The sequence below is a fragment of the Dasypus novemcinctus genome, chromosome 29 (genome assembly GCF_030445035.2).
Source record: "Dasypus novemcinctus isolate mDasNov1 chromosome 29, mDasNov1.1.hap2, whole genome shotgun sequence".
Lineage (NCBI taxonomy): Eukaryota > Metazoa > Chordata > Mammalia > Cingulata > Dasypodidae > Dasypus > Dasypus novemcinctus.
This window is the reverse complement of record NC_080701.1, coordinates 23,309,751-23,333,169: the sequence shown is the minus strand read 5'-3', so window position 1 is coordinate 23,333,169 and position 23,419 is coordinate 23,309,751. Positions and strand designations below refer to the sequence as shown.

Sequence of the window (23,419 nt, the reverse complement as noted above, 5' to 3'; positions counted from 1 at the left end):
CACAACAGTACTTGGTGTCAGAAGTGGGATCCAAAGGCGGACACCAGGACAACACCTCCAATGTCTTGGAGAGGAGCAAGCTACTGGTAAGAATCCTTTGTGTTCCATCCTCACTGGGATCATCACCGGGCTCACCCAGCTAGCCATTCTCAGACATTTGAAGTCCTAAATCCTGCAGTTGAGATCAATATCCATTTGTTGAGCTAAATTATGGTTGGACCCTCTGTCATGGTCTCTGTTGTCAGCTGTCAGGTAACAGAATTCTCTTCTGTTTGTTTCTTTATTGTTTCTCTACCATTGTGAGAGACAATAAGTTTTACATTTCTGTAGTTCTCTGTTTCTGTGGTTTGTGTGTCTGTTTAATGTATATTTTCTTATCTTCTATGGTAATACTAAATTAACAAATAAAAATTCTTAAGAGTCTATTCAAATTACTTACAGATAAATTAACTCTTAGATTCCCAGAAATTGGAGAAGCTGAGCTTCTTGTGCTCATTAGAATCCTTCTGTCTTCTCCTCCTATGTTCTAACTTATCTTAACTCCCTTTCAATAAGATTTTCCAAATCCTAATGAAGATTCAGTGGGCCTTGTAAATAATTCAGTTTTATCATTTATATTTATAAGTCTATATACTCAAAACTTTGCCAATTAATTTAAAGGACTGCTGGTAAAAGTCATGCAAAAATTTAGATAAAACTATTCAGAAAAGCAAAGCAAAGGTGCTTTTCAATAAATTGCAATCTAAAAATCTTATAATAAAAATAGAGTGTAATCTAAAATAAATACTTTAAATGCTTATTATTTATGTGCTTATAAAATGAGTAAATCACTTAAGGAAAAAACCTATCTACTCTGTCTGAAGTGTTTTTGCTCCTCATTTATTTCTACAATTTCAGGGTAGTTGTTGGTGAAAGTAGAAATGTTGCTTTATAAAAAGGTCTTCAGCTCACCCTGATTCAGAGTCACTTGAGTACTTTGCTAACCTTAGGCTTCCATAAAGTTGATTATTTGGTTAGCATGACTGGTAAATATATACCTCACATGCTTATCCTCTCCCCACAGCTCCCAATTCATGAGTGTTTCAACAGTCCTTAAAGACAAGGGTAGAGTAATTCTCAGACCACAGTCTATGCATCCTTGTCATTGTGGATGGTCCAACCATAGTACCTCCAGCAGCTTCTCTGCCCTCTGAAGTTGACATTCTTTGCCTCTGAATGGTGGGGCTCCTAGCTCCACCTCCACACCCATCCATGTCAAAGTCCATGAGTGCCACAGTCAATTGGGTCTTCTGGTTGAGGAAGAATTGGGAACCTGGCCCCCCTGACATCGTGATCTTGGACTTCTAGCCTCCAGAATTGTGACATCAAATTTCTGCTGCATAAAGCCACCCCATTTGTAGTAATTGATTAGGGAAGCCCTAGGAAACTAATACAGGTTGCAAGGCTGAACTGGACATCCCTGAGCTTTGTGGGATGAGGTCTTAGTTGACTTTCCTCTGATTCAGAACCTCTTTTGGACTCAAGGTGGAACACATAGGAAAGAAGCTGGGAATGAAAATAAAGAGAAAACACCAGACGTAAGTCAGGAGATTCAGGCCCAGGTGATTTATTATTTCACAGTTTAAATCCCTCAGCCATGAGGCCAGAGGTGAGGGACAAAGTACACTTCTTCCTTCTTGGTTTAGGCCAGTTTCAGATGATGCATTGGCACTATCCTCTTTCCAAGCCTTAGCAATTCAATGTTGTTAGAGATGGCAGCTGTAGGAGAAAAACCATAACAAACGCACACATAAAAAATGCTGAAATTGCTGTTATCTTTGTTGCTTACATATTTCTAATACAAGTAATTTTAAGGGATGAGTAATTAAAGGGAAAATAGCAATAAAATGAAAATCCCAAAGAATACAAGTGTCTTTTTACCTCTGCAAGGTAACTGCGAAAGCTCTTTTGGTGAAAAATTAAAAACCACCAAGATAGCCAGGGATGGAACTGATGGAACATAAGTGTACCTCTCAGCTCTAAACTCACCTTTCTAGTTCTGCTCTGCAATAATGGATGGGATTCCTTTAAAAATTTTCTACTTTAAAGTGAACATGATGCTGAGCCTATTTCAGAAGAGGGTGCTGGAGGAACTCTGTAAGAGGAAGGTGTATCTGCAGTGTGGCACGTCAACAGTGGGGTATGAGGACATCCAGAGCAGCACACATCCAGGACGCACTGACTCTTGGCCACCCTGCCATCAGCCTGGCCAGGTGGTCACCTTCCCACAGCTACATCAACCAGACAAGTCACACCCTAGGCCTCCTGCCTGCCCCAGTGCCCTGATTCCCTCTGCTTGTTTGTCCCCCCTCCCCCAGGTTTGTGCCCTGCAGCCCACCAGGTATGGCAACCCTCTCAGTATGGACACTTCATACTCCAGGTCTCTTGCTGCACTGACAGCTTGACTCCAATGGCACCCCGACTCACCTGGCCACCAGCTGTGTCTCACCTATGCCCCACCTGTGTTCTGGAGAGTTTCTGCTGATTTGCCCCACAACTCCAAACCATTTAATTTCTCTGCCACTCAGTGGGTTGTAGTCATACCACTCCAATAAAATGTGGACTTCGACTTTGGTGAGGGACCCTCTTCCAAGTTAATTCTTCCTTTGGAACCATCCATCAGGCCTAGGTTACGATCCTAAAGTGACTCTGTTTATAGTTAAATTATTCTAAGTTCCCTGCTTAAATAAGTCCCAGTGAGTGGTTTTTATCTCCTGATTAACATGGCAACAAAAGATTATATGAATAATCAGCTTTTACATATTGAACTGCTGAACAATAGACAAAAGTATGCTGTACCAATTTACACTATTACCTGCAATACATGTGAGTCTTAGTTACCTGTTATCCTCACCAGTCCTTGAGGGATGCTGTCAGTCCTTTTAAGATTAGCCACTCATACAGAGGTATAAGGGAATCAAATTTTTATTTTAATTTGTCTTTTTCTGATGAATAATGATATTGAACATATTTTCACATTTTGAACTGTTTATCTTTTTGAAACGTGTCTCTTCAAATATTTTGCTCATTGGATTCTCTGTCTTTTCTTATCAATTTGTAAAGGTTCTGAATATGAGTATTGGATATATTTATTGCAGAAATCTCCTCCCTCACTGAGACTTTCTTTTTCTTTTTCTAATTTTAGATGAAAGACTTTTTATTATCTTGTTCAAAGATACGTAGATCACACAAAATGTTACATAAAAAATCTTTTCCCTTTTTTAACAATGTATTTTGATAAGCAAAACTTCTGAATTTTAACAAAGAGGAACTTATAATCTTTTCTTATATGATTACTTTGTATGTATGGGTATGTACTCTGAAAAAGTTTTCCTAAGTGTTCTGGAAACTTTATTTTTTTATTAAGGTCTAGGATCTATCCTGAATTAATATTTTGTTTGTTTCTTTCCTTGATCTCTATTACTTCATGGGAGGTGTTCTTAAAATTCAGCAATATTTTATAATAAATGTACAGGTCTGGCAAAGCATTCACTGGATATTTTCCCATGTATTTGACTATATATAAATACATAATTATATTTTTCAGTTTTCAGGGTTTTTTTTTTGTTTTCTATTTGCAAAAATGAAATTGGGATTTGTATACTGACCTTGCATCCAACGATCTTACTTCATTTATTCTATTAGCTTTGTAATTTCTTAAAATTTTCTATGTACACAGTCATATCATCTGCAAAAAAATCCCAGTAGTCCTTCTTTTTTCCCAAACTTTCTACATTTGTTTATTTTTCTTACTTTATTTTGCTGACTAGGATAACCCATGTAATGATGAATATGAATGCTCATAATGGGGATATTCCTGTCCTCAGAAGGAATTGCTCCCCAATCAGCCATTAAGTGTAATATTTGCTGTATGTTTATTTAAATACACTTTATCAGATTATTAAAGTTTCCTTTTATCATTAGTTGGCTGGGAGTTTTGATAATGTGAAAGTATTAAATTTCAGCAAAAGTTTTTCCTTCATCTCTTGAAATTATCATACGAATTTTTCTCCTTTTCCATTTTTTTTTAAGATTTATTTATTTCTTCCCCTCCCCCATTGTTTTTGCTCTTGCTGTCTGCTTTCTGTGTCCATTAGCTTTGTGTTCTTCTGTGTCTGCTTCCCTCCTCTTTAGGCTACTGGAGGCACTGGGAACTGATCCTGGGACCATCTAGAGTGGGAGAGAGGCACTCAATCTCTTATGACACCTCAGCAACCTGGCCTGCTGCATCTCTTATTGTCTCTCGTCTGTGTCTCTTTTTGTTGTGTCATCTTGCTGTGCCAGTTCTCCACATGTGCCTGCACTCCGTGTGGGCCATAACTCCTGCATGGGCCCTCACTCTGCATGGGCCAGTTCGCCACATGGGCCAGCTTGCCTTCGCCACATGGGCCAGCTTGCCTTCACCAAAAGGCCCTGGAATCGAACCCTGGACCTCCCATATGACAGACAGGAGCCCAATCACTTGAGTCACATCTGCTTCCCTCTCCTTTTCTGTTAATGTGGTAAATTATGTTACTATGTTCTTTGGTTTTCTAGTTTAAAGCCTTCCTAAACTATCCCTCTCCTTCACAGTCATGATAAGCTATCCCTTTCAATTTTCACTAGATTTTTTAGAAATATTTTATTTAGAATTATTATATCTCTACTCAGGAATTGACCTATGATTTTCTTCTTTTAATGTCCTTGTTATGTTTTGGTATCCAAGTTCCACTGGACTCATGGAACAACTTGGGAAATGTTTCTTCTCTTTGTGGTCTCCGTTAAGTTTACATAAAATTGGTTTTATTTCATCTATGAATAATTGGATGAGGTAATAGTTTGAATTATTGTTCCCAGTTCTTCACTGTTTCCCTGGTTTATGATTATTCATCCATGACCTTTGCAATGTGACTTTTCAACACTTCCCATGAGAATAGAAAGAGTATATCACATTCTCACACACTTCATTGAGGTTAAGTTTGGTCTTGCATTATATGTTGTTCCTGTTGTACGCCAGGAAAATAATATGCCCAAATATCAACACTGAGAGAAAATTTTAAAGTTTCCAGAACTTTAACCAATATAGGTTTATTTATATTTTAATTTTTCTCTATTCCATTTTGGGAAAGTGAATTTTTTTTGGAGAATTTGTACATCTCATCTAAAATTTTTAAGTTATAATTTTTACATTGTTAATAGTATCCTTCTATTTTCTAATGTCCAAAAGATTAAACAAAGATGGGATTTTAATTCCTGATATTGGTAACTTGGGTACTTCACCCTTTCATTTTGAACTGTTTGTTAATTTTTACCAATTGCATAAATGTATTTGGTTTTATGTCATGCTTATTTTTTGTTATTTTTTTTCCTTTTAATTTATTTCTGCCCTTTCCTTTATTATTTCTTTCCCTCCACAAAGACAATTCAAATTGTCTTTGACTATAATTACCTCTTCTTTTTCTCTCTTTCTTGTGGGGTTTACAAGGCAATTTTTTAAATTGTTCTCCATTCTTCAATATGCATCACATGATGATTAAAAGATTTGAGGATTAGTCTTGCCCGAAAGCAGAGATAAGCCTAAGTTTTGTAGCATCTAATGCTATCTGCCTTGAAAATAGAATTATTGGTGATTATCCATACCTAATAATGCTTCTGTTAAAATTAAGTGTTCGCTTGTCTCAGAAATATATCTCAACAGCTGCTAAACTAAATCATATTTTGTGTGCAACTAAATTCTGCAAGGACAGGTTATCTAGGAGAACTTGCAAAATGATGCCTTATGAAAATTCTCTACTTTTATAGTCTATTCATCATTTAGTAAGGGGGAATACCTAATTTTATAAAACATTTTGAATGTTTGATTATTTCATAATTGGATCTCTAAATTAAGTTTCAAATTTTCACAGACGAATTAAGACAATGACATGCATGACAACTCCAAGGCTCTATCGTACTAACAGTATTTTTCTCTGATGGCATCTCTTAGAATATCAGTTGTCCTTTTATGCAGCAGGAAAAGATAAAAAATAAAGATTACTTCTGAATGCTTGAAAACTCCCATAATTTATTTGCTTTTTTCTTTTTATTTCTGCTTTTTCCTTCATTATTTCTGTCCACCCACTGTATTTGAGTGCAATTAGTTCTTTTTCCCTATCTTTTCTAGTAGGGTAAATGTCCTCCTGTAATGTAGATCAGGTTGGAGAAGCTGAGATATCATAAAGCTAAATTTTATTATTAATTATTATTATTATTATATAGAATGATAGCTATACACAAATATAACCATTAATGTTCATAACTTAACAGTTGAAGTACTCCTAAACAAATATCAAATATACAATGCAAAACAATTAATCACACTCTTCTACCTCACCAGTCAATATTTGACACTCACCTTTTACTGTGTCATAACTTGCTATTGTTACTTTCTTCGGACACAGATCTACAAAATTGATATAAAATTTGTTTTGAAATGTGGGAAATTTTAAATCTTGAACAATTAAATGACTATTTGAATAATATTCTTCAAGGAAAACAATAATTCAAATAAAAGAAATGTCACCACCCAACAACAAAAATAAAATAGAAACAAATCAGGTACTGTCTCAATATTAGAATACATTTTATCAACCACTCTGTTCTGTTAGTTGACACCTCTCATCCTCATTTTGCTTTTATTTAAGTATTAAGCCCACATTTTTCCAGGGGAGTCCTCTTTTTCTAGGACTGTCCTAATTTTTTACGTCAATGAAGCCAAAATGACAAAGTTGAATTTTTAAAAATCCCGGGTATATGTTTCTATATATTTATTTACCTCTCTCAAAACACATATTCCTACCTTTTCTTCCTATCAATTCTTGGAAGGTAAATGCTTGTGGGAAAATTCAGCAAATTGTGAATAAGAGGTGCAAACTTATGCTTAGTTTTATAACTGATTAAAATAATATGATTTTCACTTATTAATTTTGCTTTCTGATATATAATCTCCCCTTTTTATAAGGTTATAGATATTAGTTTGAAGTATATAGATATTATATCACTTTCCTAAGATACCATAGTTTTTACATGCAAAATTTAGAACTTTAAACCAGGTCTTTTGAAGTTAAGTGTGATTTTCTTCTTCCTACAGAATGTTTCTCCTGTCTCCTAAACTACATGTAATTTCTAGTTAAGAAAGGACTTTACAAATTGACGTATCAATGTTCCAAGAAAATTAAAATAGCAGAGGTAGGTTCATTGATATTGTCTCTAATTGAGAAATGTGTTCTAATATGAGATGTTTACCACTGGTCTGAGAATCTATACCTAATGCACGTATTTTTGTAAAGTTCCCTTAAAATGCAGTCTCTCCTATTTTCATGAGCCAGTAGACCAGGGGTCTGTGAGCTTGAATTGAAATTTTAAAAAAACATGACTTTTGTGGGGACATGTTGGTGCAGATATGATATGTTTATTAAATAATACACAGTATAGTGTGAACTTAGTAAGGGGTCTGTGGTTTTCACCAGACAATGTCAGAATATACAGCAATACTCAAATGATTGTGACTATCATTATTTCTAGTATTAAAGTTGATTGTTCCTAAAATTATAAATCAGTCCCTGTTCAACTTGACATAGAATGAGGATTTATTTGCTTCTTCAGGTCTTTTCTTGGTCTTGGTCTGCTCAATATATTTATCAAAACTTCAGATGAAAATACAGATGTCAAACACCAAACTCTAGAAGCCACGCCCTGAGGACAGAGAGCCAATGCTGTAAATTATAAAACAAAATGCTCACAGAATGGAGCAGCCCAGAGCTTGGGAACAAAAGACTCAGATAACATTAACGGGATTGTTATAAATTCTTATTTTTAGGCTCAAATTATCAATTCTACAAATTCAGAGATTTAAGAACCTGGCTGGCTATAAATTTCATTAAAAACAAACAGAAGTTTTTGGTTACCTTGTGCTAATACAAACAAATCCATAGCGTGTCAAATGCATGACGTTCTTGCAAATGAGCTCAGTCTTACATTGCATTGACTGACATATGATATCCTTCCCCCCAAAAAAGGAAAAGTCCTCCACTACCTTGGCATTAGTTAAATTACACCTGGAGCCTTGTTTTCAGTGTCTGAGGTACAGTTTAAGGCAGATATTATGGAATTTGCAAGCATTCAGAAGAGTATAACTGGGTTGTTGAAACATCATGAAAATTATTGACATCATTTTCAAAGTTCATATTTATTGTTATTACAATTTCAGGCACTGTAGTAAGCATTTACCCTAATTTAATCTTAATAACAACAATTTGAAATAGTTTCTATCTTTCCATCCATTGTACTAGAAGGAAGCTGAGACTTAAAGTGTTTAAGAAATTTGCTCAAAGTCATAGAACTAGTAAATGATGAAGCATGAAAAGGACTGGTAACTGACAATTTGTGATTTTTTTAAAAATTGTGAACTTAGAAGAGACATTTATTTCCATTATCTCAATCCATATTTATAGAATGCATCCAATGGTGTAATCAAAGAGAGCTATTTTCCAACTCAGAATAATAGATTTCGTGTTGAAAATCAAACCATGAGTATGTAGCAGGATATTAAACACACACACACAAATACACACACACACACAGATAGGTAAATGTAAGGTCCACAGGAGCAGATATCTCTCTTCCTAAATTGTTGCTTTTTCCCTAGTACCTAGGACAGTGCCTGGCATACAACAGTTGAAGATAAATATTTGTTGAAAAAGCGAAGATTTTTCAACAAAGGACAAAAAACATGGATTAAAAAAAGAGGATGGATGGATAGATAGATAGATAGATAGATAGATAGATAGATAGATAGAGATTCTCACAAACATGTACCTCTCACTTTCAGTTTCTCCTCCGTAGCATAACTGTTTTAGTTTTTTCTGCTTTAGTAACAGAGCAGCTGCAGTAATCATGAGCACAGGGAGGGAAATGTATAAAATGAGTTGAAGCCAGGGCTTCCGAGCAGAGGCATATCTTCTCTCAAATAAAAGTTTCCCTTGAATAGAAAACATTAGTAACCTTAAGATCGATTTCAAATTAGGCCAGATAGTTTACTAACCAAATGAAAAGGTGAAGAGGATATCATTATTGCATTATCCCAAATACTTTAACATTTTATTCATATATACATGTGTATATGCATGTATATACTTGTTAAATAAGCCTGTAGAGCTTAAAAAATTAAACTAACATATGAAACGGGCTTTTAGTGGTGTTTTACTGATGTTTTGAGTTCTTAGCTTTCTAATATATGGTGATTTCTTAGATTGAGGATGATGTTTTTCATGAAATACGTGTAAAATATTACAAGCATTTAACAAATTCCTTTCTGATTAAGTTTCTCCAAAGTGCAAACATGTATACCACAGTAGGTGTTGTTATTCCACCTGTATATGAGAATTAAATCTAGGAAATGTGACAGTTTCTCTTACTTTACTAAAATCTTTCTTAAAATTAAAAATTGGACTCACTAGCTAACAATTATTGAGCTAAATTCTTTGATAAAGTATAGAAGGAAAACTGTTGAAATGACTCTAACAGCATTTTATAGAATACACAGCTAAGCCCAGCTTTGACCTATTTCTAACAGACTAGTGTTAATATCAGTTCTTATCTGTTCTGAGCTGACATCCATATTCATTCTCCACATCTAACCAAGTGGCGCTGCAGCTTCTACCTTTCTGAAAACATTAGCCACCTTTGTGGATTTCTAATGCATCCAAGTGCTACCTTCTCTGATTTGCCAGCACAATTTATTGTACTGGATATAGAATACTGATCTGAATATCAGTTGTTTTCTAGTTGAAACAGCAGAAGAGCTGACAGCAAGATCCACTCCCCAGATACAGTTATGGATTATCAATGTGGCACAATATCGCTATCTTATGACTGCCTCAGCATTTCTCCAATTTTCCCATATAAAATTTCAAGTGACTTCAAGGTAATAGAAATATTCTCTTCTCCAGTATGCTTTTTGCATGAGCTTGCATCTTTGGGAAGGACCAAATTATATATGTAATAAGAAGTTTGATGAGTCTGAAGAAAAGAAGGTTATCTGGCCATATACTGCAGATTGTCTCTGAGCTTCTTGTATGTTCTTTTGTATAATCATGAATTATTTGCAAATGAATATAATATATACCCAGGTGGCCAGGAAAGCATGAGAAAGATTTCCAATTATGAAAAAAATTTTGGTCTTCTTTTTCTTACTCAGTTTACTTTTAACAAAAAGTACAGATAGTAGCAAGGAAACAGTATTTTATCCTAACTCTCCTTTCAGCCTGGTGTTCTTAGTGTAATTAATTACTATGGTTCTTCATTTTCCATTGGTTAAGACTTATCCCCAGTTATCTGCCTCAAGGTTTTTGCTACTTCATTCCAAAGATACCTGGAGTATCCAGCTATTAAACCTATTTATGGTTTTGTATCAACTCCCTTTATTATTTATGTAATGACCAGCACTTTCACAATTATTTCCTTTTTTTTCCTGAATGGGCTAGCCAATGCAATTCTGAGATGTGTGTGAGAGAGTCAGAGAGTCACTGAGAAAGAGGAAAAAGAAATCATTATTAAAGAGATAAGGCAAAATTATTAGTTATAGTTTACATCATTTTAAAATTGTCAGCCACAAAATAATCAACTAAAGATTTTTGAAAATAGTGATAATCCATTGAAAAAATTTATGCACAAAACTCTCTCTCTCTCTCTCTATATATATATACATATGTATACACACACACCTATAAATAAAAAATAAAAATATAATGATGGGAAATACCTTCTTCAAATAACAATTTTTCAACAAAACCATAATATTTTCAAAAATGAAAAAGTTAATTACTGATCTATAGATCTTACTCGATAGGTAGAAAAATATAGAATATTTTATAAGCATGAATAATGGAAAAGATACCTTATTCTTGATTAGAAAACTGAAATATTTAAATGGGAATACACCTAAAGTTATTCAATATGCCTATCAAAATCCCAAGTAGGAAAATTTGACTAAATGAATTCTAAGACTCACTTGGAAAAATATACATAATACCTGTAAATATATAAAAATGAAATGTAATGAGAAGACCATGTCTAACAAAGAGTAATGGAGTAATTTTAAAACATGGCAATGGGAAAGAACAATCACACAAATAACAAAAGTAGACCAAACCACATAAAACATCTACCATGATCAAGGTTCCATTTAAAAAATCATTGCAGAAAAGAGGATTATTATTTAAATGGGGTTGAGACAACTGACTGGTGCTTTGGATAAAATAAAATGGGATCTCTTTTACTCTGTAAAATAAAGTGTATTAAAATTATGAATATGAAAAGTAAAATAGAAAAAATAAGGTATAAAAATAAGGTATAAAAATCAAAGTAGAAAATATGAATAGTTGTGTTGATAATATGAGATTATATATGATCTTTCTAATGATGAAGAAAATACTAAAAGAAAATATAAACTTAAGCTAATTAATATAACTAAAATACAACATATTTTCTAGAAAATCCTCTATGACCCAGTTCAAAACATAAACATTTAAACAGGATAATATTATGTACAAAACCTTTAATAGATAGTTCTAACTTAAGGGTAGGATACTTCAATATACTATGTTCCAAAATGGATGGAACATCTAGACAGAAGTTCAGTAAGGAATTAAAAGACTTAAATAGCATTACAAACCAATTAGACCTAATAGGCACATATAGAACATATGTGAAGCTTGAACAACAAAGAAACAAGCCAAGGAGCAACAGTCTTTACTGGTGAATTTTTTTCCAGGAAGAATTAATAACAATCCTTCCAAAATACTGAAAAGGAAGGAAAAACACCTAACTCATTCCATGAGACCAACATCACCCTAATAACAAGGCAGATAGAGATACCATAATAAAAGAAAATTATAGATGATTAGCCCTCATGAATAGACATAAAAACCATCAAGGAAATACTGCTATAGAAACTGAATCTAATAGCACATTTAAAAAAATTATAAACCATGTGGAAATTATCCCAGGTATCCAAGAGTGTTTTACCATAAGAAAAGCAACTAAGTTACCAAATTAAAAAAATAAGAGGAAAACAAACACATGATCATCTTAATTAATGAAGAAAAGGTATTTGATAAAATCCAGCACCAATTGTTATAATAAAAAAATTTAGAAAACTAGGAAAATAAGGAAACATCTTCAACCTGATAAAAGGCATATAATAAAAACCCACATCTAATATCATAGTCATTGGTGAAGGACTGAAAGCTTTCACTCTAAGTTCAAGAAGAAGACAAGGATGGCCACTCTCACCATTGTTATTCAATTGATTTTATTCAAAATCCCAGTTAGAGGAGTTAGGAAGTGAAAAGGAATAAAAGACATCCAAACTGGAAAGGAAGAAGTAATGTTTTCCCTATCTGCAGACAACAAGATCCTATATATAGAAAATCCTGAAAAACTGACAACAAAGGTACAAAGCTAGTATACAAAAGCACCAAAGTGTCGGGATACAAGATTATCATGTAAAAATCAGAGGTCATTTCTATACAGTTGTAATGAACAATCTGCAAGGAAATCAAGAAAAAAATTTCATTTGGAATAGCAAATGAAGAATAAAATATTAATGTATAAATTTAACACAATTAAGAGGATGTAAAAAATCTACAAAACATTGCTAAAAGAAATCAAAGACCTAAATAAATGGAAGGAAATTCTGCATTCATGGATTGGAAGACTAAATATTGTTAAGATGTCAATTCTACCCAAAGCAATATACAGATTCAATGCAATCACAATAAAAATCCCAAAGCCTTTTTGCAGATATAAAAAAGCCAGTCATCACATATACCTAGAAGGGAAAGGAGCCCTGAATAGCAAAAACCATCATGAAAAAGAAGAAAAAAGTTGGAGGACTCAAGCTTTTTTATTTTTCAATTTATTACAATGCTACAGTAATCACACCAGCATGGTACTGGCACAAGGACAGACACATAGACCAATGGAATCAAACTGAGAATTCAAAAATACATCCTAATGTCTGTGGCCAATTGATTTTTGACAAGGCTGCCAAGTCCACACAATGGGGGAAGAATAGTCTCTTCAACAAATGTTGCAGAGAAACTATATGCATATGCAAAAGAAGGAAGGTGCACCTTAGCTCACATCATATGCAAAATTAACTCAAAACAAATAAAATACCTAAATATAAGTACCCAAACTATAAAACTCCTAGAAGAAGACATAGGGATAAATCTTCAGGACCTTGTGTTAGACAATGGTTTCTTAGACTTTACACCAAAAGCATAAGCAATAGAATGAGAGGGAGGGGGGGGGGGGAGAGAGAGAGAGAGAGAGAGAGAGAGAGAGAGAGAGAGAGAGAGAGAGAGAGAGAGAGAGAGATGGGGGAGGGAAGAAGGAAGGAAGGAAGGAAGGAAGGAAGAAGGGAGGGTGGGAGGGAAGGGAGAAAGAAAAAGAGAGAAAGCTAGTTTGCTAGCTAAATGGGTCTTTATAAAAATTTTTAAAATTTGCATATCAGAGGACTTAATCATGAAAGTAAATGGAAATGGGAGATTGCAAAATGGGGAAAAAGTATTTGGTAACCACATACTGATAGGAGTTTAATATCCAGAATATACAAAGAAATCCTACAACTCAACAACAGTAAGACAAACAACCCAATTTTAAAAATGGTAAAAAGAATTAAATAGACATTGCTGAAAAAGAAGATATCCAAATGACCAAAAGCATACAGAATCATGCTCAACATCATTAGCCATTAGGGAAATGGAAACCAAAAATACAATGAGATACTATTTCACACCCACTAGAATGGCTACTATTACAATAATGGACATAACAACTGTTGTAGTGAAGGTACAGAAATAGAAACACTCATACATTGTTGGTGGGAATGTAAAATAGTGCCACTGCTGTGGAAAACAGTTTGGCATTTCCTCAGAAAGTTAAGTATAGAATTACCCTTTGACCCCACAATCCCACATCTAGGTATATACTCAAAAGAATTGAAAGCAGGGACTTGAACAGATACATGCACCTCAATTTCATACCAGCATTATTTACAATAGCCAAAAGATGGAAGCAAGTAAAATGTCCATTAACAGATAAATGAATAAACAAAATGTGGTATATACCTATGATATAATACTATTCAGCTGTAAATAGGAATGAAGTTCTGATACAAACCTGTCAATATTTGCTTCATATACTTTGGAGGTCTGCTGTTAGGTGCATATATATATAATTGTTACATCTTCTTGTTGAATTGTCCCCTTTATCAGTATATAATAATTGTCTTTGTCCCTTTTAACTGTGCTTGACAAAGCCTATTTTATCTGCTATTAGTATAACTACCCCAGTACTCTTTGGTTACTACTTGCATGTTATATTGTTTTCTATTCTTTCACTTACAACTTACTTGTATCTTTGAATTCAAGGTAAGTCTCTTGGAAACAGCATATAGTTAAGTCATGTTTTTTTTTCACTATTCTGCCAATCTCTGTCTTTTGAGTAGAGAGTTTAATCCATTTACATTTCAATGTCACTACTGAAAATCTGGGACTTTCTTCTGCCACTTTGGTACTTAGCCTTTGCAAATCCTATTGCTTTCTTGTTCCTCACATCCGTCAATGCCTACTTTTGTATTTATTTGACTCATCATGTTGTACCATATTGAATGCCTTCTCATTTCTATCTGAATATATTTTCTCACCTATTTTCCTTGTGGTTACCAGGAGGCTAAAATTTAACATGCTACATACAAAACAATGATATTTGCTTTGGGACCAACTTAACTTCAGTAGCACATACATATACTTTTCCTATACCTCGCTGTCCACCACCATTTTTTTAAATTTTTATGTTCCTAGCAAACTAGCCAGGGGCTGGACCCCATGGCAACATGACAAGAGTGAGCAGTGAGTGCTGGTAGTTGTTGCAGAGAGAACAATTTACTGTCCTTTACCAGAATTTATTAGCCTCTTCCTTCTGCTCTTTCCTGTGTGCTGTATGGTGTTCCTCTAGCCTCCAGAGTTTCAAATTATTTATTTCAGGTAAGTTCCTGCCTATTCAAAAGTTTTTTGGTGGAAGGACTGAGTCCTGTTCCTCCCTACTCTGCCATCTTCCAACAATCCCTCTACAAATAAGCTTCTTGACTCTATGCATATTTTATTGAAACCACAGAAAACATAACAAAATATATTGTTGATTTCTTGTCTAAACACAAACTAGACTTTGGTCATTTATTTGCATATTTAGCAGATGACATAAGTGTAAATTTTGGCAACTGTCATTCAATCTAATAACTTCTTACCAAATAAATGGAAAAGATATCACCTGCTAAATGTACTGCACACCTTATATACAACACTGCTAAAAATAAGTGTGATTTGCTTACCTGTGATATAGAGACATTCATAATGAAAGCTTTAGACTATGTTTTAGTTTCCTCAAAATGTACAGAAGCACTTAAGATTTTTTAAACTTTATAATATTAAAGGAGATAGCTCAATTAAACATGGGCGTAAAAGATGGTTATCATCATCACTGGCCATAGAAAATGTTACAATGTTGGCCTGCTGTACACTCATATTTTTAAATATGGTTTAAGAAGAATGCCCTTATCTAATCTGGAAATACATTGAGGATAAGCTTTCAGTAAAACAGGAATGTATAGGCTATTTCTCCAAAACAGTATGAAGCAGCCATCAGGAGGCTAGGAAAGGGTAAACTGACTATACCAGTGTTGTTTAATTTTATGTGCAATTTGTGACAAAACCATTAAAATGAAAAACTGACTTATTTTTAGAAATAAGACTACTAAAACTACAAGAAAAAAATGTCACCAGGAAAGGGTAACCATTTTAAATAGGACTTTCTCATTTCTTTATTAAAATGTTTACTTATTTGGAATTCAACTTAAATTCCACAAATTCTTAATACCCTCTATGCTTGATACCATTTTCCCTAAGAAATTTAAGTCATGATGACATCTAATGTGCTTCAGAGTGGTAATAAACTGCAACTATTTTAGACATGGATAACCTACATGTAGAATTTATAGATGCAAAGGACTTGACTGGCAAACAGGTGGTCCCCCAACCAATTCCAGGCTATTCTGGATAGATCCCCATCTCTTCTGGAGTCTGGGGATATCCCCCAGTTGTTCCCAGCCTCATCCAGTCCTGCCTGATCTCTATATATACTACTCAGAAATTCCAGGTGGAATGGATGTGAAAGAGGAAATTTCAAAAGCTCAGATTGGAACTCTGACATTGCAGGGAAAGACAAGTAACTATGAAGTGATTAGGAATGAAACAGAGTCTGAAAGATTCTCATAGAAATTAATATCACAAGGACTACGGACACTGTTTTAAACCAGAAATATATAAAACTGTCCAAAGCTAACAGTTTGAATTAACTTTATATGCACTGGAATTTCTACTCTTCAAATTACCTGACTTTGGGTATACTTTTTCTTAATAAACAATGCCAATGCTATATACAAAGAATAGTACTAATCTTACACTGTGTGAGATTTTTTTAATCTGGCAAATAAAATAAATCCAGCTTATTAAAATCAGCTCCTTTGTAATCTAGCTTGGAACCTACACTTTATTTTCTTATATTTTATATTTGATTAATAACATGTTGAAGTTACTGCTCAAGATGGCCTTACCTTCTCTTTTGCGCAACTAAACTTTAGACAGACTTCTCTCTGATTCCAGGCTCCTGACTTCTCTCTCATCCTGGCCCTCATACTCTGCAGGCACCTAGGAAGTTCCTAACTAGGTAGTTATTTACCTCCCTCTTTCTCCTACCCAACCCTTCCGAACTCCAGTGGCTTCACTAGGGCAATGGAAAACATTCCAAACAAGGGATCTTAGGTGCAACCTCAATCACTCATCCATCCCAGTGATCCTCCCCCTTTACTATCTTCCAGTGTTTTTCCTTCAACCCACTCCCAGTCTTTAAGGAGCTGGCTGTCCTTTGTTTTGATGGAATTCAGTTCATCTACGGAAACCATGAAGAAAGTCATTGTGTGGTACAGTTGTTTTCTTTGACAATACTAGCCTTTTTGTGTTTTAATTGGATGTCCATCATCAATACTTCCAAACTCTCCTTCCATTTTTCTGCAGTCAGGAGGAGCAAAGCCCATTTTACAATGACAATGGTTAAAATTATTGCAAATCTAGAATAATCAGAAAATAGAACAATTTCTTATGTACAAAGTGGCTTTTGAAAGAGACCAAGGAATATTCTATGCAAGAGATTTTCTCATCCTAGACAACTTGTTAATGACAAATATGTCAATTTTTCAAAAATCTTCTGAAATTGTTCATACTTTGGAAAAAATATATCTAGCTTCTATTGCAAATCAAAATTTATTTTAATTCTTTCAACACCCCCCATAGACAGACCCAAATACTTGACAGTTACTAATAGCATTCCACGAATTATTATGTACTTGCCAGGTTCAAAAATAAGCCCCAAACTCTAAACTAACTAGTAGGACTAGCAAGTAAACTCCAGTAACCTTTATTCACCTGTTTCTACCTTGTCTCCATAAAAATAAGGTCATTTTGCTTACATGGTGACAATCACTTTTGGTTCTTACAACACATCCACCCCATATATTAACTAAACATTGATAAATTCAGTATCATCTTCAGTGTTGCCACCTTATTGTGTCTAATAAATAGACTGTCAGATTTACCAAGAAAAAAAAGATTGATGCTATAAATTAAAGACTGTTAAATACCTTGGAAATGGTCAATAAAAGCCATTTAAAACAGTTTTTTAAACCCCCAATTTGTTTATTGTATTTCTCAAAGCATGCTACTTAAAACAAAAATTGCAGTTACTTACTCCCCGCCCATTGCAATGTGTAGTAGTATCACAAACGGAATAATCGATCTCGTGACGAATCTCTAAACACCTAAATTCCCTGCAATACTAAAATAAAGCAAAAATAAGTGAAGAATAGTCACATAATCAGATAGTGTGCATGTATAATGCACTATAATATTCCCAGAGAAGCCCAGAATTTATATTACACAGGATTAGTGTAAAAAATCATATGAATATACTATGGGAAAAAAAAACCACTGTGACTACATTAAAATAAATGTGAAATAAACTTTCTTATTATACTATAGAGATATAATTATAAGTAAGGAACTGGGAGTTTTATTTTCTTACCATCTAGCACCTGAAGTACTCTTAGCAAGAGAATTAACTGAAAAAATAATTTGATTAGCCCTTTGGTTTCAAGAATGACCTTGGGAGCATTTTCAAAAAGCCCCTGTCTGGGCTCACCTGAGACTATATCAGAATATCTGGGGGCAGGATCCAGGTGATTATTATGAATTTCAAGGGTCTAAGCCAATTTTATTTAGATCTCAAATAGAAGGGAAGGCCGCAGGTCATATTTGAATTCCCACAGATTTCAAAATGACCAAAATGTGAAAGATATTCTGGTTGTTTTCAGGTGCTATCCTTAAAATACTATTACATAGAAATAAATGTGTATTTAGCAAACACATCCTGAGACTTTCTCTCAAAATTTTTAATCTATTTATATTAACATAGTAACTCTTGGAAATATTAGTCTACTAGGATTAATTAGAATATAATAAGGTTATAGATATATGGCTAATTTATCGAATATTAAATATTTCCAATAATATTTTGTAATTATGCTGTTATATTATTAATTTTGTTTATGATTCTTATATATCACATAACTATAAAATGCATTATGTCATAGCAGAATATAATATTCTAAAAATAATACTCAATTAAACTATTCATTTAAAAATCAGAAAAACATCAGAGTCCATTATATAAAGTAAAAATCAGTGTAAATTTGACTTTTTACTAAAACAAAGGCTATTATTCAAAAATATTTTTGCAAAAAAAGCCAAAAAAGTGGCTTTTTATACCATTTTTATACCATTGAAAAGAATGGTATAAAAAGATGAGTCTTACTATAAAGGGTTACATTACATGTGTATAAGTTTTTAATCTCCAAACTCCTTCTGTATGAGAGACAATAATCACTTCTCTCCATTTAAGTTCTTCCTGTTATAGAACTTAATTTGGTAAAAGGATGGAAAAAGACATATCATGTAAACATTAATCCAAAAAATCAGAGGAGATTATATTACTATCTGATAATGTAGACTTCTGAAAAATACTAAAGATTAAAAGGAACATTAAATAGTGATAGAAGGATCAATCCAACAGGAAGACATAACAATGTGCAAACACTCCTAAATGCATACCTAAGATAAAAAGATCTGAACATAATCAACCAACAGGATATAGTTGATATATGTAGAAACCACCACTCAACAAGAGCAGTACAAATGCTGGCAAGTGTCTAGTAAACATGCAGTAAGACAGAACATACCTGCACCATAAAACAAACCTAAACAAATTTTAAAAATTAAAATAATATATAGTATGTCATAATAGTTGAATCAAACTTGAAATCAACTGAAGTGATACAACAAAAAAATCACTAAGGATGTGGAAAGTAAACAACACACTCCTAAATAACCCAAGAGTCAAAGAAGAACTCAAAGGAAATTTAAAAATACAGGGAACTGAAAAAAAAATGAAACTATAACATATAACGTTAAAATATGTGGGATGCAGCTAAAGCAGAGCTGAGAGGGAACTTTAGAGCACAGAAAGCTTATATTTGAAATGAAGAAAGACCTCAAATCATTACTACCTCAAGAAAGTAGGGAAAAGAAACAACATAAACCCAATGCAGAAAGGAGGAAATAATGATGATAAGAGCAGAAATCAATGAAAATACGAAAACAAAAGAGAAAAACAATGAACGAAAAAGCTGATTTTTTTGAAAGAAAAAAGATTGACAGGCTAGCAAGACTGACAAAAATTAAAAGAAGATATGAATCAGTAATATCAGATGTGAAATAGAGGCTCTCGCTGCAGTTTCTGCGGCTATTAGATAATCAGGGAATACTACAAACAATGTAACATTCATAAATTCAAAAACTTAGGAGAAATGGACAAATTCCCAGAAAACATCAATTGGCCAAAACTCACCAAGAAGAAATCTGTATTCTGAAGACCCCTATAAAAACTGAAGAAATTGAATTCATAATTAAAAGGCTTCCTCGGGAAAAAGAAATCTCCAGGCACAGTTTGTTTCCCTGGAGAATTTTTCCAATATTTAAAGAAGAATTAACATCAAATTTATACAGTATCTTGCAGAAAACAGAAGAACATAGAATATGTCCCAACTCATTTTATGAGGCCATTATATAAAATGGCCAAACCCAGACATTGCTGTACAAAAAAGAAAACTGCAGACCAATATCTCTCATTAATTTAGATGTAAAACACCTCAATAAAATACAAGCAAAACAAATCCAACAATGTATAAAAAGAATTGTACAGACAACCAGCAAGATGGCAGCAGAGTTAGGAGCTCCTAGAGTCAGCTTGTGCTACAGGCCAGTTATTATAATAATCACTCTGAGTTTTCTAAAGCACCTGTTTGGGGGCTCCAGGAGACCAGAAGAGCATCCTGCAACATACTGGAAAGAATGGAAGGAGGAGACTGCCCATCTGCAGTAGAGCACTCCATGCCCTGCAGGCTAGTGCCCATTCTCCACTGCAGGCACAAACCACCTCAGAGCTATTCTGTGGCTGAAATTGGAAGCTCCGCTTCCAAAAAATGGGGAAGGAAAGGACAGTTGGGCACCAACTTCAGCTACTGATTAGTAAATTCAGGAGACTAAAGTATAACCCTAAGAACAGCTAAAGTTTGAACCTACCCAAGTCGGAAAGAGGCCAGTAGCAGCCATTTTGACTCTGACCCCCCACCCCAGCATGAGGGAAGCTGGGCTGACTAAAAAGCACAGTGATGGTAGAGACTGGTTTCTTTCACCCAGATGTGCCTGCACCCTAGACCAGGCTTCAACCCCACCTCTAGCAGGAGGAAGCTGGCAGGCCCAGCACCAACCTCTCCAGGTAACTGGAGGTACATTTCACTGGCACAGATTGAATAGTCAGAAGTCTACCAGGACAACTGTGGTCATTTTGGCTGCACACAGCATAGACTGTTGCTCACCCCTGTAGCTTCTTCCCTACCAGTCTCTCTGGGCAACTACAGTCTAGGCCTGCATGACTTGGATTATTCCACACAGCTGTGGCTCTGCCCCTACCCCTGGCAAAGGAGAAATTTGGGAAAAGATTCATTGGTTCATAGAACAACAAGGGCAGCTTAAGCCTCCACAGCTTATAGCACCAACTACATCCTTCAGTCCTACTCAAAAACCAGAAGGGAGAAGGCAAGAAAGTCCTAAACTAAAGAGAAAAACTACACCCAGAATAAATACTCTAGTAAGGTGACTGCCAAGGCACCAACAAAAAACTACAATCCACCCCAAGAAAGAGGAAGATTAGGCCCAGTTAAAGGAAGAAGATAAGTCTCCAGAAGACATAAAGGAGTTGAGACAACTAATCATACATGTTCAAACAAACCTCCTTAATAAATTCAGTGGGATGGTTAAAGAGATTAAGAATATGAAGAAGACACTGGATGAGCACAAAGAATAACTTGAAAGCATACATAGAAAAATAGCAGATCTTATGGGAATGAAAGGTGCAATAAATGAAATTAAAAATACATTGGAATCAGGGACAACCAGCAAGATGGTGGCAGAGTAAGGAGCTCCTAGAGTCAGCTCCTGCTATAGGGCAGTTAGCAAACACCCAGAGCTCTCTGGAGCTAGCTGAAGCACCTGTTTGGGGGCTCCAGGAGACCAAAAGAGCATCCTGCAATGTCTTTGAAGGAGTAGAAGGAGGAAACTGCCCATCTGCAGAGAAGACTTGTAAGTAGAGGCTCCATGCCATGGAGGCCATGCCCATCCTCCACTGGAGGAACAAGCCACCTCAGGAGCTGTTCCATGGCTGGAATTGAAAGCTTCACTTCCCCAAAACGGGGGAGGAAGAGGCCAATTTCAGCTACTGATGAGGAAATTCAGTAGGCTGCAGTATAATCCTGAGAAAAGCTAAAGCTTGAGCCTGTCCAAGTCACAAAGAGGCCAGGAGACGCCATCTTAACTCTGCACTTGACAAAAAATGAAGCAAGGTGGACTGAAAATCCCAGTGCTGGTGGAGACCAGCTTCTTCCCATCCAGATCATATTGCAGGTCTAGCCTCAGCCCCAGTGCCACCTCCAGCAGGGAGGAAGCTGCAGGGACCTACACCAGCCTCTCTGGAGAATTACAGGCCAAGCCGCAGAGGCCGGTGATTATCCTACTCTCATGGCATGAGCCACCCCAGGAGCTGTTCTGTGATGGGAATTGGAAGCTCCATTTCCCAGAAACAGGGGAGGAGGAGACAGCTGGTTGCTGATTTCTGCTACTGATTGGTGGACTTAGCTGGCTAAGAGATAACCCTGGGAACAGCTGGGGTGTGAATCAGCCCGAGTCAGAAAGAGGCCAGTAGCCATCATTCTGACTCTTCCTCCAGCCTGAGGGGAAGCTGAATTGACTGAAACTCTCAGTGTTGACAGGAACCAGTTTCTTTCATGCAGATCAGCCTGCAGTCTGCCTAGGCTTTAGCCCCGTCTCTGTCGGGAGAGGCGGAGGAGCCCTACACCAGCCTATACAGGTAACTGCAGGTAACTTTGGCTGCCATAGACTGAAAATCAGAAGTCTACCAAAGCAACTACAGTCATCTTAGGGCCTGCACTGCATAGATTGCTGCCCACACCTGCAGCTCCATCCCTCCCCCAGGCAGGGGAGAAAGGGATGTGAATTTTCATCACTCTCTGGGCAACTACAGTCTAGGCCTGCATGTGGATTATTACACATAGCTGTGACTCTGTCCCTATCCCTGGCAAAGGAGAAAGTTGGAAGAAGCTTCATTGGTCCCTGGTGCAATGAGGGCAGCTTGAGCCTCCACAGTTTACAGCCCCAACTACGTGCTTGGCCCCTACTGCACAACCAGCAAGGGAAAAATGATAGGAAGCCCTAAACTAAAGAGACAAACTGCACCTAGAATAAATACTCTAGTAAGTCAGATGCAAAGACACCAACAAAAAACTACAATCTGTGGTCACCCCTCGGGCTGAAGTGTGGTTTGCTGGCCTGGCGGGGGAGCAGCCGCGGCAGGCCAAGCCGCTGCCCCCATAATAGGGTGGCTGGTCGGACTCACCGCCACCCCTGAAGGGAGTTCGGCATGGGCGCAGAGTGCCCTCGGGTCTCCCCTTCTTGGCAGTCATGCTTTCGCGGCCGCCCCTCCTCCCGGATGGCGCCACACGATGCCTGTGGGGCGGCACCCTTCTTCTTCTTTCTCCCTGCACAGGTGCAGG

The 23,419-nt window shown here is 35.8% G+C and overlaps 1 protein-coding gene across 5 annotated transcripts in view; it reads right to left on the bottom strand.

Annotated features, from left to right (window-relative positions):
* Positions 1 to 1,590: 1,590 nt before the first annotated feature.
* The window catches only part of LOC101445758 (disintegrin and metalloproteinase domain-containing protein 5-like), a 136,069-nt gene continuing 114,240 nt past the window's right edge, over positions 1,591 to 23,419 (bottom strand). For 3 of the 5 annotated variants that reach the window (XM_023583684.3, XM_058290086.2, XM_058290087.2), the window contains exons 17-21: positions 17,926 to 18,012; positions 17,131 to 17,248; positions 8,875 to 9,037; positions 6,413 to 6,460; positions 1,591 to 1,758 (exon numbers count right to left, since the gene is read on the bottom strand). In XM_023583684.3, the coding sequence (XP_023439452.2) occupies positions 6,424 to 6,460; positions 8,875 to 9,037; positions 17,131 to 17,248; positions 17,926 to 18,012 (405 nt within the window). In that variant the 3' untranslated portion in view covers positions 1,591 to 1,758; positions 6,413 to 6,423. The remainder of the gene's footprint in view (positions 1,759 to 6,412; positions 6,461 to 8,874; positions 9,038 to 17,130; positions 17,249 to 17,925; positions 18,013 to 23,419) is intronic. The other 2 variants (XR_011647755.1, XM_058290085.2) reach the window with 2 other exon arrangements.